Source organism: Trachurus japonicus, chromosome 23 (assembly GCF_045865225.1).
Source record: "Trachurus japonicus isolate A0001 chromosome 23, Traja_1.0".
Classification (NCBI taxonomy): domain Eukaryota; kingdom Metazoa; phylum Chordata; class Actinopteri; order Carangiformes; family Carangidae; genus Trachurus; species Trachurus japonicus.
Window position 1 is genome coordinate 11481422 of NC_140929.1, and position 15347 is coordinate 11496768.

The 15347-nt window shown below is 41.9% G+C and overlaps 1 protein-coding gene across 6 annotated transcripts in view; it reads left to right on the forward strand.

Moving 5' to 3' along the window:
* The first annotated feature begins 293 nt into the window (after positions 1-293).
* Positions 294-15347, forward strand: part of chchd3a (coiled-coil-helix-coiled-coil-helix domain containing 3a) — a 65211-nt gene continuing 50157 nt past the window's right edge. For 4 of the 6 annotated variants that reach the window (XM_085769920.1, XM_085769922.1, XM_085769923.1 and 1 more), the window contains exons 1-3: positions 294-524; positions 1432-2413; positions 9119-9212. In XM_085769920.1, the coding sequence (XP_085626046.1) occupies positions 444-524; positions 1432-2413; positions 9119-9212 (1157 nt within the window). In that variant the 5' untranslated portion in view covers positions 294-443. The remainder of the gene's footprint in view (positions 525-1431; positions 2414-9118; positions 9213-15347) is intronic. The other 2 variants (XM_085769924.1, XM_085769925.1) reach the window with 1 other exon arrangement.

Sequence of the window (15347 nt, forward strand, 5' to 3'; positions counted from 1 at the left end):
AAAGCTTATGGTTGCAGTTATATTTTATCAGTTTATTGATATCAGGGAGAAAGACAGTAACAGTAATGTCACAACATGTCCTCAACATTATGTGTCAATTTCTGGTAATATTATGTTATGGCATCATTGTATCAGACTAGTGATGCTACACACACACCACACATAACAACCCTGGCAAGCAGAGCCGAGCAGAGCTGTCAGACGTCAAATGAAAACCAATGAAAATCACCGGTGCAGGAACGCGCTCGCCCTTCTGTCCAATCACCTCCCACGTTCTTCAAACACGTCATGCTAAGGAAGTGAGGAGGACTCCCTGAAGTAGAGGCGTGTGGGCCCTGTAGCCAGCTCTAACTGGCGCTAGAACAAGTTAATAAATTGTAAACAAAAGTGGATGTAAGTATTGCGTGTAGATAGGCGACACTGTGACAAGCTGCGGTGTGACAATGGGAGCGAACAACAGTACCCGCCGCGTGTCATTTGAAGCAGACGAGAACGAGAATATAACGGTGGTGAAGGGCATACGGGTAAGTGACATTTTACTAACTTGTCTCCGGTAAAAGGCTGTTACATGTTATATGTTACTGTTTTAATCCAGTTTGGACTGATACGACGGCTGAAAAACGGTGAATTATTATAGTATTTATCAAGAGAGGAGTGATAAAATATGGCTAGTCTGAAAGCAGCTATGCTACATTGCAAATATACACTGTAAACTCATTCATTCATTCATTCATTCATTATAAAGCTACGACGCAGGTTAATACAAAGTGGTTTACAGTTTAATCACAGGTTAGTCAGTTAATAGCCACTGCGGTAGTTATGAGACTCGGACGTGATAAACTTTTAATTGTCATTTTTTGGAAATGTTGACAATGACGTCACTAGCCACGTGTTGTGTTGTCTGTCACTCAGCAAATGAATAAAAGTGGCTCCCACCACCTGCAGAGGCTGGTGCATCCATGCTTATAGGCGATGGTTATCTGTAGGGCTTTTTGTGTTGTAAAGGTAGTCACAATAGCAGCTGCTATTATGAGGTAGGAGCTGCCACAGGTTCTCTCCTGCCATTATCAGCTGCTGGTAAATATAGATTGAGAGGCTTTAGCTGATCAGATAAGACTTTAGTTGGCATGACAGAGTCTATTATTACTCACTTTACAAGCCAGCCAAGCGAGGCTAATGTTAACTTTCGATGAGGTGTAATCCTGTCTGTACCAGTCCTGAGGTGTTTATGTAAACGGATTGAGAATAAAGCGTTTTCTTCCACAGGATCAACAACTTAAATTGTAGTTTAACACTTCACTTCCTTTGTTTAATGAGTCTGTTTGTTTACAGATAAACAAATGAGATACTATTATGTTTCATCATGTATTACGATTTTTTAAAAAAAGTTTCATTATTATTATATTTCTTTTCTTTCATTCTCCTCTGCAGCTCTCTGAGAATGTCATCAACCGCATGAGGGAACCCCCAGTTTCTCCCAAACACCAACATGCTCCCTCTCCGCCACCTCCCATGGCGCCGGCGCTCACTCCTCCTCCTCCTCTCCTCCGGCCAATACCTCCCCTCTTTGACCCGATCACCTCCATGCCTCCCCCTTCTCCTTTTGTAGAACCTGTTGCACCTCCTCCTCCTCCACCAGCCCCATTCGCCACAGAGTCTGTGGCTGCACCTCCTCCTCCTCCTCCTCCTCAACCTCCTACAGAACAGGTAGTAGCCCCCACCATTGTTGACATGGTGCTCCCATCCTCACCACCCTTCCCCATTGCTGCTACTACTGTTGCTGCTCCAGCTTTTGAGCATGAAGCAGCAATTGCTCCTCCTCCTCCGCCTCCTCCTCCACTTACTGCTGCTGTTGAACCGGTAACTTTGCCTACCCCTCTCCCTGCTCCCCCTGCCCCTGCTCCCCTTGCCCCTGCTCCAGCTATGGTGGAAGAGATCGCTCCGCTTGCTCCTCCTACCCTTGTAATTGAACCATCTCCCCCTCCCTTAAATCAATCCATTGCTTCTTCAACCCCAGTAATCGAACCTGTTGCTCCTCCACTTGTGATTGAATCCATTGCTCCTGCATCTGCGGCTGAACCCATACCATGTTCCCTTCCGGTCGTGATTGAATCCATCGCTGCTCCCCCACCACCTCCCAAATCAGAACCACTCACTTCCCCTGCTGATCTCGAGTCTGTCACCATCCTGCCACCACCGCCGCCGCCCCTGCTGCATCCCTCTGGGGAGGTTTCTTCTCCCCAGCCTGCTGAGCCATTCGCTGCACCTCCCCTTCCAGAGTTTACTGCTCCTTGTGAACCAGTTGCTGCTCCTCCTCAGCCCCCACTGGAGCCAGTATCTCTTGCTCCAGTCCCTGAGCCAGTGGCGGTGCCCGAGTCCAGCCCAGTCCCACCATCTCCCGCTGCCCCAGCCGGTGAGTTTTATATTCCAGGATGCTGAGAGAGTTTTATTTCACAAACAAAAGGCGATGAAGGTCAAGGGTAGCTGACACACTGTGAAGGATTAGACCGGATCTGAGCAAGCTATGCTTAGTTTTAACTGGATTTTTGCAGTAGTGATTCCTGACCTTGAATGCACCTGGACAAACTTTTGTCTGGTACCTTCTGGCCAGCGACAGGCATTAATTCTGCTAAAAAAAAAACCCAGAAGAAATGAATTGTATCTAATGGTTCATTTTATCCTGGATGTGGGGCACGGTTAATTAGAAATCAGAGGTTACGAGGAAATGAACTGACCAAGGGTTTAAGTCCAGCTACATTAAGTTTTGAAATTATTGTATGGGTGTTTACTTTAAGCAACCTTAAGCTTTTTGTCTCAAGCTTTTCATGCAGATTGTAATTAGTCTTCATTTTAAAAATGGGCCTCGCTGTAGCTTTGGTCATATGGTGATTCATTGCCAACCCCAAACTGTTAATGAAATGATGAATTCTTTCTTGTAATAATGTTAATAGATTGATGCTGTAATTAGTAGCCCTCCATTCTGCAATGTCACTGTAGAGCTCAAGTTGTCACCATAATCCCCTCTCCTTCCTGTGGTTTCAGACATCACTCTCTCAGCAGTAGCCTCTGTGTTTGTTGTATCCGGGGATGTTTTTCTTTTCCTCAGCATCTGATGATTTCCCACTGTGAAAAGCAGCTGAATATCAGTATTTTCGCTTTAACAATACTTATATGCGATGGGCCCAACTTTACAGAACTTGACAGCGTACTTTAGCTCATTGTTTTGTTTTTTTGGCCCGCATCTTTGCTGTTTAGTGTCACTCTCAGCAGTGTTTTCAGCTGCAACAGGGAAAGACTCAGCTGCCTGAGTCTTTCGCTGTTTCAGCATAGAAAGCCTTCAAATCCCACTGTACACGACCATGAAAATTATTTAATATAGGATGTTTTCACACTTATAAACGTATCTAGACATTAACCACATGAGCTGCGAGAATAGAAATGTCTGAAAAGGTCCAGTTCAGCTGCTGAAGAGTCTGGTATTTCCCCTCAGGACTTGGTGGAGACCAAAAACTGTGCTAAAAGGAGAGTGAATATGACAGTTTCATTAAGTAGGAAACCAGATCTGTGGCTGCAAACGAATGCTAATTTTACTCCATATCTTCTTGACGTGTAAAGCAGAAATTATTTGCTAACTCACCTCAACTTTATATGGAGATAAAAATGTCAGTATCATGTAATTAACTTGCCAAAGTTCAGTTACCCCAGGTTTCATTGCAGTATGCAGTGTTTAGTAGCATAAATGGAAAGATTTTTAACCTTTTCATAAAAGGTTAAGTCTTGGGAGTCTCTAATTGCTACTGAGAAGTCAAGATTTTTATTAGATCTAATCACAAATGGAGTTTAATCACATTTTTCTCACATGGAAGAAGATTTAGCAAAGTTGATCCTGTTACTACAGATAATACATTTTCAAACCACACTCATATTGTGGGGTTAATTGAGTTACATTGTTTAAGTGTGTATGTAAGGAGACAAACACTCTCATCATTGATTTCTCAAGGCAAACTTTGAGCCTCAGTGTCTCTTCAGTGTGGGTGTACGTCGTCCCTTATCACTTGACATATCCGGCAGAGGACATTTGAATGTTACCTGTTCATTACAGAGTGCAGAATGGGGCGTAGGTGGAAGTTCTTCAGTAGGTGGCATCCAGGATGTGGGCAGGCTTCCCCATCCTTGACTGTGCTCAATCAGTGAGGTAATTAAAAAAAGGCCAACTTATGCCACGCCACACTGACTCCAGTGATTAAAACGACACCTCCGCGCTTTCACACAACAAAACACCAGGCCTCATTAAGGGAAGGAGGCGGTGGGTGGGTGTGTGTATTGTGTATAAAATTTTTATTTGGCCGTTGGGCTTTTGTGAAATGACACTGAATTTTGCGTGTGTCACTCGCCTTTTTGTTCAAGCACATTAGCACAATTGATCAATTAATAGAAGTTATTCATGTTCATTCAACAATTTTTTTTTGTCACTTCTGTTTTCCATTAGTTAAAATTTTCTCCACATTGAACCAAATTATTGCTTCATTGTTTGCACTAATTGGTTTTCAGATTAAAAGATAAATACAACGGTATCTCACTTAATCTTGGTTAAAAGTGCCGGGGTGTGTGGAGTGGAGCCATTATGAAAAGCTTCCTGCTGCTGTCAGGGCACAACACGACAAATCCACTCATCTGTTTCCTCTCTGAGTGGTCAGTTATGGATGCAAGTCCTCTCTTCTCTGTCGGGGGACTTGTAGTTGTCATTGCTGCAGTGTCTTTCCATTTCTTTCCCTCTCTCTCTCAGTCTTGAAACACTAATGGGAAGTTTGAGAGGGGGCAAAGGTCTCTCAGGACCAACTCAACTGTCCATCTTTTTGAGGGCTCAGTCTATCTGCAGTATTCAGGGTGGTGAAAATATGTTGTTAGTAAGTATATGAGTATGTGGCTGACTCTGACTCTTCCCTGCCCGGCTTGGGCCCATGTATTTATCTCACAACAATTATGTGAGTTGACATTTACTGAGGTATTTTGAATATGCCTTCCTTGCAAGGTCACCGCACAGCTTAATGTGTACCAAGCTCACCAAGTGCTATAACGCAGAGGGAAAAAAAAAAAGTCAACTTGGAAGATTGATCAAACATGCTCTTTTTAAAGAACAACAACAACAAAAAAAGGTACGATGAATGTGAATGTGAATCTTGTTAAAAAGTTGCAAAGTTCAGCCCAATTCTGAAAGGCTACGACCTTAATGAGGCCGACATTGATTATGTGCGTCCACGAGTGTTGGGTATCGAGTGAGGCTCTCAGCAGGTCGGCTGTCTCTAAATCATGGCCAGAGTCAGTGTGTGTGCTGATTACGCCATAGTCAAGGTTGAGCCTCCTACACCTTCTCCAGTGTGCTATAAATATTCATATGCCAGAACCCACACACTGTGCTGGACTAATAGTCTGCTTAAAGATGTCTCCCAGATGCAGCATAAAAGAATGTGGAGAATGGGAGAGACAAACACACACAGTGGGAGATATGGGTGACTTGGTGTGTGTGTGTGTGTGTGCATAAATGTGAGTGTGAAACTTGTGAAATATATCACTTTGCTTTTGAAACAGACTTTTCTTGTTATCTCGTGAAAATGTGAAAAGATCATTCAAGTTTTATTTCATAACATGAGATTAAATTAACAGGAAAGACTGTGAATAAAAGAAAATCAGAAATGGCACCTGCCTGCCAGGCCTGGAATCTAGCTATTGGCGCTTCTTTTTTTTCTTTCCGCCTCCTTTCATATTTGAACATAGCGAAAGGTGTGCGGTGACTCGACTAAGCGCAAGCTAGAAACGTGAGGAAGTGGTAATGTTACAGATTATGCCCTCCACGCGGGTCCCGGGGTTAATGAAACTTCTGATGAGAAACGCAATTTGCCTTCGTCTATTATCTCCACTGCCAATAGCCTGTGCTCCACCGCCTCTCCTCTTCCTCCTCTATGGGTTTTTTTCCAGAGGGTTTAGTGATTGGCGCAAAAAAGGAAAGGAGGGGGACACGTCTAAAAAGATGATGAGTTTTTAATCTTTTTAACATTTACATGTCCTACTCAGGATTGACACGGGCTATGTCGATCTCGAATTGTCTCTGACCCTAACCAGCCTCCCTCAAGGACCCCAGACAGTGTTTATCATATCAGAACCTGTTCTCCGGCTGACCCCGTGGGCCTGCTAGCTATCTGAATTCTCTCTCTGCAGGGCTGGAGAGGATGAGGTGATAAATGAGGAGTTGCTTAGGCTCGCCTGAATTTTAAAATTTTACTTCTTGTATAGCGCACTGCTGTAGGGTATATATTTTTGAACGTAAGTCTGGGAGATTTTAAAGGGCAGATGATGCTGAAATGCCACTCTAAGCAGATAGAAAAAAAAGTTTATAATGACAGGATTTGACCCCTGAAGTGGCACTTGAGTTTGGTGTCCAGTCCATCTACTTTGGAGATCTATTGGGGGGGATGGTAAGTAACTGAGATTTCATCAACCGGGGCTCTGAACTGTTGCACAGCTGCTAGTTTCATAGTGGCCCAAAGCTTAAGTACTCTTTCCAGTCATAATCTCAAATTTTAATTGTGGCAAGATGACATTAGCCCGTCTATTCTGTACAGCACCAGTTGGTTATGTTTTGGCCAAGGGCAGCAGAGCAAGCTTTAAGCACAACATTGACTTGTATTGTCACCTAATAAAGTTATTATATCAAACCTAACATGGAGGAACATGAGCATAACTGATGATGATGATGATGATGATGATGATGACTCATTCAATATTAACCATCAAATGTATGTTATGGTATTACGGTTTATTTGATGGGGACAGATGCAATATACATAGACACACTTCATAGCTGCCTAATGCAAGTACATCTGTATACAATTTATTTCACATTTAAAAGTATTACATTTAAGAATCAAACATGATTACAGGTTTGTTGCTCAATCAACCAAGATTTGGTTGCCCTTTTGATATGGTAATCATAAACAACACACCAGTGCTGATATTATGGTGGTACAGAATATTGCTTAGATTATTATCTCACATATAAATTGCACATTTCTGCACATAACATATTCACAACATTATTATTAACATTTATAAGTTGTAAAGTGTCGTTGTTGTGACTTGTAGAACCTTTGCTCAGTCCTACAGGTTGTCCTCCTGCTGCACTTCTAAACAGAGTAGTAATTAGACTCTCCACTGCAGTGAGATCAATGGTGCTTCTTGGTGCTGTCAAACATGATGGATATTATTTTCTCAAACTCTGGACAGTAGGTGACAGCAGTCTCTGTCTTTGAGGGCACACTATGCAGCAAAAAGTTGTCAACCGTCAATCACCAGCTGTGTTTGTGCCAGTGTTTCCTCTGAAGCCCTGTCATACTAAACCTCCCTCCTACCTGGTGCTGTTTTTCATTCTCTTTCGTGTGGCAAATAGTTGTCATACTGCGAGCTCTTGTTATGTGCCGCCTGCCGCAGAGAAGAAAAAAGGGGCTTTGGAGGGTGGAAATCAGAAAAGGGATTAAGTTAACTGTATTTTTGTTTAGCGTGTTCAAGCAGGACGTCACTTTCATGGCACCTAGGGAGTAATTTATTAGCAGCGGTTGTGCCAAAGCTCCTGAAAGAGGTGAAGACTAAAATGACAGAAGCTGGAGGGAGAGATACTTGTTAATGAGCACCACTGAATGCATCCGTGACACCACTTCCATTAAATGTAGCAAGGAGGACCTTTAGTTCAACGGTGTCAGTAGCTTGTTTTTATTATTATAATCTTAAAGATTCAAAGAACTTTCTGTAATATTTTACTGTTTATTTTAAATTGTATCTATTCAGTTAGTTCCATTACAAGTGGATCCTTTATTAATTCTTCACAATAAGAAATCATTGAGGTTGAGGCCACTAGAAGCACTGTAACAGCTGTGTTAAAAGGATACTACCACCACTGCTGGAAAATATCAATTTGAAGCCAAGAATGGTGGTCCTAATTGTTTTGGTTCTTTTTTAACCTTTCCCTCAGAGAGGTTTTATAGTTTGTTATTCTGTCAATGCATCCACAAGTTATCTCAAAAGGCTTTAAATAGGTTTCCAAGACAACTAGTTGGCAGGCTCTCTGCAGAGTAACATTTAAAACATTTAATTAGACTATGATATTGATCTGGAAGTTGGGCTTCTGCTGTCAGGCTGTTACTTCTTTCTTTTTTTTCTTCTTTTTCAGTCAAAACAATGAAAGTGAAGTAGATGGACTCAATTTTTAAATCCTTGGGGAATGTTATCACGAAATTAATTTAACTTCACATTGAAGTGAGTGAGGCAAGTCGGGGGAATTGTCTTCTAATGCTTCCAGTTGCGACTTTACTGAAAGAACATAATTAAGAAAGCAGCCAACACTAACACCACATGTTGGACTTAAAGAGGCACAGATGTGAAATCATGACTGTAATAACCCCTAAGCACTGCAGTGTTTTAAAACCACAGAATAAACACTGTAACTAAAAACACTGCAGCAGCCTTATAGGTTGTTTTTTTTTTTCTTTTTACCTGTGTTTTTTTTTTCAAAGCACAGAGCCTTTAAGAAAATAATGGCTTTTCACATTTTAAGTCCCATATTGTTAATCTGATTTAGCTAGAATTAAGGTTTTATGTGTGTGCGAGTGTGTGTGTTTTATTTCCTTTCAGCTGGCCTGCTGTTAACCACATATTACCTGGTAATAATAGACTCTGACAATAGGGATTATCCCATCTAACTAATGCAGTGGGAGAGTAATCTTGACACACTCAGACACTCCCCCACTCACTGCAGTGTCGCAGCACACCGCATGGCACTTCTGTCTTCAGAGCACGTTTTGGCCCGGTCGCCGGCTGGCATCTTTACTTTCATGCTTAATTACCTGCCAAGATAGAGCCGTGGAGACATGGAATCATACATGTATGATGCCCCTGACATGAATATATGGAGACAGAGGGCGATGTGCTGCAGTGCTATTTGCAGTAAGGCTGTGTGTGTGTGTGTGTGTGTGTGTGTGTGTGTGTGTGTGTGTGTTAAAGCAATAAAGGCATGTTTTTCATTTGTGTGTTTAAATTAATTGCAATGTTTTCTCCTTCTGATCCCCAGTTGATGAGGAGGCCTTGAGGAGGAAGATCACTGACGAGGTGTATAAAGGCATGGAGCAGGAGAGGGCCAAGGCAGAGCAGGAGCTGCAAGCCTGGTGAGACACACATGAGCAAATACACACAGCGTTTTTAGCCGAGAACGGAGCGCCAGCTTTTGTTTATGACCTTGCACAGTTAGATTGTTAGACTTCATGTTCTGGAGTTTGAATTAAAATATTTGGCTCTGGTCTCTCTGCCCCTGTTCCCTACTTTAGATCATGACGGATTGAATCAGGGTACTTCACTAGTGTCAGTTCCTGTTCCGGGATTTCATTAGAACCTGAAGACGTTTTCAGATTTGACCATTTTCCGCTTTCATTAATAGTCATAAAGGTCAGCAGCAGTCTTTCCGATCCCCACTGTTTCCAATCTACCTCTCTTCCGAAGCACATCAGCACTTTTCCCTCCCTCTATTTCTGCTTCTCCTCTCCTTCTCTCCTCCACTCCGGATCAATTAATCATGCCTGAGAAAGAAGGGTGCTATCCTGAGGTAATTTCCTGGGTGTTGAGTGGGTGATCCATTAGCCCTGCCTGATGAAGAAACACACTCTTCATGTGAGGAGCGTATACAAGTCTCTCCTCTCTCCCCTTTTTCCTATAATCTCATGTGCTCCCCCTCTTCTCTCTCCACTTCTTCTGTTTTTTCCAACCCCAAAGAAGCAGGTGCACGTGCCATAATGTCCGATAATTGTGTTGCTCCCCCTCTTAAATAGACCTGGATGATCTCCAGCAGACCGCGCTGAATGAACGACTGTGATTAGCTACTAAATGCACCCTTGTACTGTATGGGGATAAAAACACAACCTTTCTACATCCAGGAGGAGGTAGTGTTAGCCTAGCGATTAGCCTCGTTTTTGAGGCTCATTCAAGAAGAGAGAAATTAACAAGAGGTGTTGAGAAATCATTTGTCTATTGATTTTTTTCCCCCCGGCTATTTCTTTTTTTTTTTTTTGATGTAACTGCTTTTTGCAGCTCGTTTATTGATGTCTGTTCAGAGAAGTAAGCGCTTCAAAACTACGCCCTTCTTGCAATTAATAGAAATCATAGTGGCTTTCAAGCCCTCAATTTTTGTCTGTGCTTGGCATGGGCTGCATTTTCACTTAAGAACTTAGCATGGAACGATAAATAAGCAATCATCAGTTAACACTTGTGTGTGTGTGTGTGTATGTGTGTGTGTGTATGCGCATATTAATATCAGTTTTGAACATTGTTTTCTTTTTCTTTTGCCAATTTTGAGGCATTATTTTGTCCGGTTTGTTTGTGTTTGTGGCAGTGTGTTCATGCATGTGTGTCCATTTTCCTCACTAATGGTTTGCTAAGCAGTAATCATGGGACAGCCATCAAGGTGCATTCTGGGAATTGAGGAGAACCTAAAAAGTGCGGCTAAGTGATGGGTTTTATCTGGATTCAGTAAATCAGAAAATAAATCACAATGTAATGACGCTGAGATAGAAAACACACAGAGAATTTACTAAAGTGCAATTTGACTGTTTGTTTAGATGGTGCAGAGACTGCTGTCCACACTTAATCCAACATCCGATAACAGATGAAGTGTGGTTTATGTTAAAATGATTATATTATGGAGTTCGATCTGGCTCATAATTCTTCTAATGTAATCACATTATGCAAACACACCTCTATGCTTTCACTCCCTTTTTTTTTATTAACACCGCTACAGTTTTCTATTAATTTGTGCTTACTGGGAGATAAAGGTGACTGGCTTTTCTTAAAATTGAAATAGATGAGAAGCAAAGTGGCTTTTTTTCCTCATCTGGGTTGTCAAGCTATAATTAAATTGTGGTGGTGTTTCATCCTCCCACAGTGCAGATAGTAACTTTTGGGAGTTTTTGGTTGTTGAGGGCAAACAAGGCACAGTGATGATGGCCTTCACTGTGTTGGAAGACTCGACGAGGAGGCTGGATGGCTTTTGCTGCAAATTTGGAATAAGATATAAAATATCTTTTTTGTGTGTGAGTGTATTAAGGTTCAGCTAACAAGATTGCACTTGCAGAACCCTGCAGTGAAGCAGCTGCACAGCTTAGAAATGAAGGAATACTTGAAGTCCCAGGTCATTGAAAAGAGCACACACACATAGAGACAGATCAAAATCTCAAGGTCATATTTCACCTCAACAATTAATCCTGTAGTTGGTTGTTTTTTTTTCTATTAGAAACTGGTGAGCTGACAGGATATGATGAGTGTGAGAGACACAAGTGATTTGTAACTCTTTCCTATGCAGCATTTCTGTGTTGGGTACACAGATCTGGGGAATTTTGAGGAACAGTGGTGTTTAGATTAGGCAAGTATTTCTTCTGTTTGGCTTTAGGGCCATAAATGAACTCCAGAGATCTGGCTTTGCATGTTTTTCCTCTGGTACGAGTGAAGTAAGGGCTCTGTGAAGAGTTCATTTGGGTGCAGCCTATACTCATTTGTAGCAAGGAGCGGCTGCAGGGAGCAGATTTGCCTCTGCCGCTTCTCTGTGAAGCACCAGAGCAGAACGACTCGGAGAAAAGGATGAGAGAGAAGGACGGATGAGGGAGGAGAGAACTCTCACACCATTCTCTCTCTCTCTCTCCTCTTGCTGCCTAACTCATCCTGTGTCACCGTTGGATCCAGTTCTTCTGGGTTATGCTTGCAGATTTTTCCTCCACCTTTCCTCCCCTTCTTTTCTCTCTTTCTTCCTTATCACCTTTCATTCTGTTTCTCCATATTTCCTCTATTTCTCAACCCCCCGTCTATTTCTTTCAATTTCCTCCCCACGTTCATGTCCTCTTCCCCGCTCCCTCTCTCAGTCTCCGATGTTTGTGTCCGTGCAGTGTTCACTTTAAAGGTTAGTTATTGTTGTGAAACTTCTGCCCATTATTTCAGCATGTATTCAAGCAGCTTGTGTTGACTTGTTTGACATAATTGCATGTCAGACTTTTGAGTGAAAACACTGACCTTCCTTCAGAGCCTCTGTTTGCCTGCCTGTTTTAACCAGCCAGCCCATTAAATTCTTTATTCCACACAGATCAGACGCAGACAGACAGTGTAGCCTATATATATATACCCTATGTTTTTTTTTTTTTTACATATAGTTTATTCTATCGTTTAGCTCAGAAGTACATACGGTACACTAACACATACACACACACATACACAAAACCTACAACTTAGTTTAACAGCGCTAGAAAGTTAGGATCATAAAACATAAAGTTTCTTAATCCAACCTGATTTAGCCAAGTTTGTCTTTTAAAAAACTGTATCCGAATCAGTGGCATTACTGGTCTCGGATACGATTCTCTTATCCTATGGCTTTACTTTTTCTTCATGATATTCTCAGTACTGAAAACATGTTACAACCCAGGAACTTTCCACGATACTCACACAGGGAATAATAATAGTAATCATAATCAAACTGTCACGTTGAGTGAAAACACTGTACTACTATGTAGTGACGGTGACAGTTCTTATCATAATAAAGGTGATTTGATTTTGATAATAATGATTATACATAACTTTTCAAAACAAAGTTTACAAAGTGCATCACAGGGATACAACCAGAAATAAAATGGTACAAGTCACGACAGTGGACACAACCCCAGTAGCTGAGTTACCACCTCGAAATACCCAAGTGACCACAGGTATTTCTAGGTAACATCATAGCAATTGGCTGATCTCCCACCAACCATCTGATAAACCTGAGGATCCACACATTCAGTTGTTATTTATTGTTCAGTACCACCTTAATAACAATAACAGCCTAGCCATGCCCAGCTAAACACCCCAATCAGCAGCCAATCAGCAACTCCATAGTGATCACACAGAAAACCTCAAATCAGCTGGTTAGCTACTGTCTGGGACTGCTTCTCACTCACCTACTGACCATCGAGCACCACCCTGGGGGAATCATGCTGAACACCTTAACACATGTCCAGAATGTCAGAAACCACACAGTAGCAAACCAGGGACAACTTAGCATCACCTTACACCAAAATATGTTATTGCACTACCAATGCACCCACACTGTAACCATGTAGTGGCTGTAAGTTAAGTCAATACGATTATGCGATATATAATTGGTCCTTCATAAAAAAAACTTTAAATTAAAGTTATGACATTATAGACATGTGCAACCATATGCAGTTTGGGGGTTTCAACATTTAGCACATTTCATATTCTATACATTTTAATTTTCTTTCTTGGGATATACTGTATGTACATGAGTGATGCAACTAGTTTTTCTTCACTTCATTCCAGTCGATGGTTCTTTCCTGGTACTTGATACATAAACTCAGTCATATTGTAGAATGCTCCCTTCCCCAGACAAAAAGGCTGTTTTGATCTCTAAATACAGTTTTGAAAACTAAGTACTGTAACCTGCTGTTGAACTATGTAGTCGAACAGTTATGGTTATTGACTCTGTCCAATCTCCTCGCAATTCTGCTCTCTGTGGTTTGTGCATTACCCAAGGTAGTCTTGTATGAGCAGATAGAATCAGTTGGAGGCAGCTCAATACAAGCTTTAGGTAATTTCTAATATCTTCCCAGTGTTTAAGTCTCCATAAGACATCCTGGTAGCTACACTGGATGATAACCATCAGGCCCTGATCTTATTCCACACTTCTAAGTAGGTGGGCCGTTTGCTCTGGCTCTTTTGTGTTAAATATTGCAATATAAAGAGACAATAGCAGAGGAGAAAGAGCCAATGATATCCACGTTTGACAGTTTGCTGCAGCTGAAGCATTGCGTTGCACCAATGTTGTGGTTATTTCTAATTGTGGGTGAAGTCGAGAGAGAGCAGAAAACAGCTTTTATGTTTTTTCTGCAGTGTAGAGGCCATATAAATTAATCTTCCCACTGTCCTTTGTTTCCCATACGCTTAATTTAAACTCTGTCCCGGCATTTCGCCGCAGCCACAGTAGGGCTGCACGATTATGGCCAAAATGATAATCACGATTATTTTTGTCGATATTGAAATCACGATTATTAATCACGATTATACATTATGTTAGATAAAACATGTTTTTATTGCACTTTCTATTTGAAACAAACAATAGGCTATGTGAACAAGGCTTTCAGTTCAAAATAAAATGTAAAATAAAAATAAATAATAGCCTAAAATAAAATTTACCCAAGACAAAGGGCTAGCGAAAAATAAATGCCATGCAGAGTGCAGAGGTGTCATTCTGTACAGTAGCGTACAGATACTTGTGTAAAAAACAAAAAATAAAAAATAAATCTGGTAGAAGTAGCTGCTGATTCAACTCCTTTACTCAAATAAAAGTAAGAAAGTACAGGCTCTGAAATGTAATTTCAAAGTAGGCTATAGGTAAAAATTAATTTTTGCCATCAATGATACACAGAGATGTGTGGGCAAGAGTCTGTCTAGCATGGACCAAAGCACAGCACGGGTGGTTCAGCAGCAATTTGGAACGAATTAACAACATTTAATGAACAGACCAAGTGTTTTCACACAGGCAGCGTCCAGCAGGTCGGCCTGGCTCAACTGTGCTGCCACCAAAACGGCCATAGATCGCCGTTATGATCACGGTCGGAACGTTTTATTTACACGACGTATGAAATTAACACCAAAACGGCCGCGTGGGGTGACGGGGTCTCGGTCCAGCTTTGAGACCACCCCGCAGCCCGACCTCCATCCGATCCAGAGCGAGACGGCGACAGTAGACAGCCTGAGGTGCTGACTGACCAGACACAGACACACGTCATGTCTGTCACCGTCTGCTGCCGACATCGTCTCACTCTCACTGCAGAGTGAGATCCATACAGTCTAGGAGTGAGACGTAACACCGGGCGCAGAAGGTGACAGCTACAGCAGCATCTGAAGGTGCCGACTGACCGGGACACACACTCTGGACTGTAAACAACATGTAAAGGGAGGATGCGCTCGCTTGTTAGTTAGGCAGCTTCATGGAGCCCTGACCTCTCGTTCGCCCCCTGGTGGTTGGCGGACTATTGGTTGAGAAAGCGCTTGATTTGATATGCAGCACAGCCCGTTTTTTTTACATGTTAATAATCGTGACGATCATCTTAATTTAATCGTGGCAGCCAAAATCGTGATCGTGATTAAAATTCGATTAATTGTGCAGCCCTAAGCCACAGCCAGGTGTGGTGTTTGTGGGTGTTTATGTGCGACGGTGTCAGGGAGAGTGCATAGCTCCATAAAATATTCATAGGCAGCATTCAGCGACA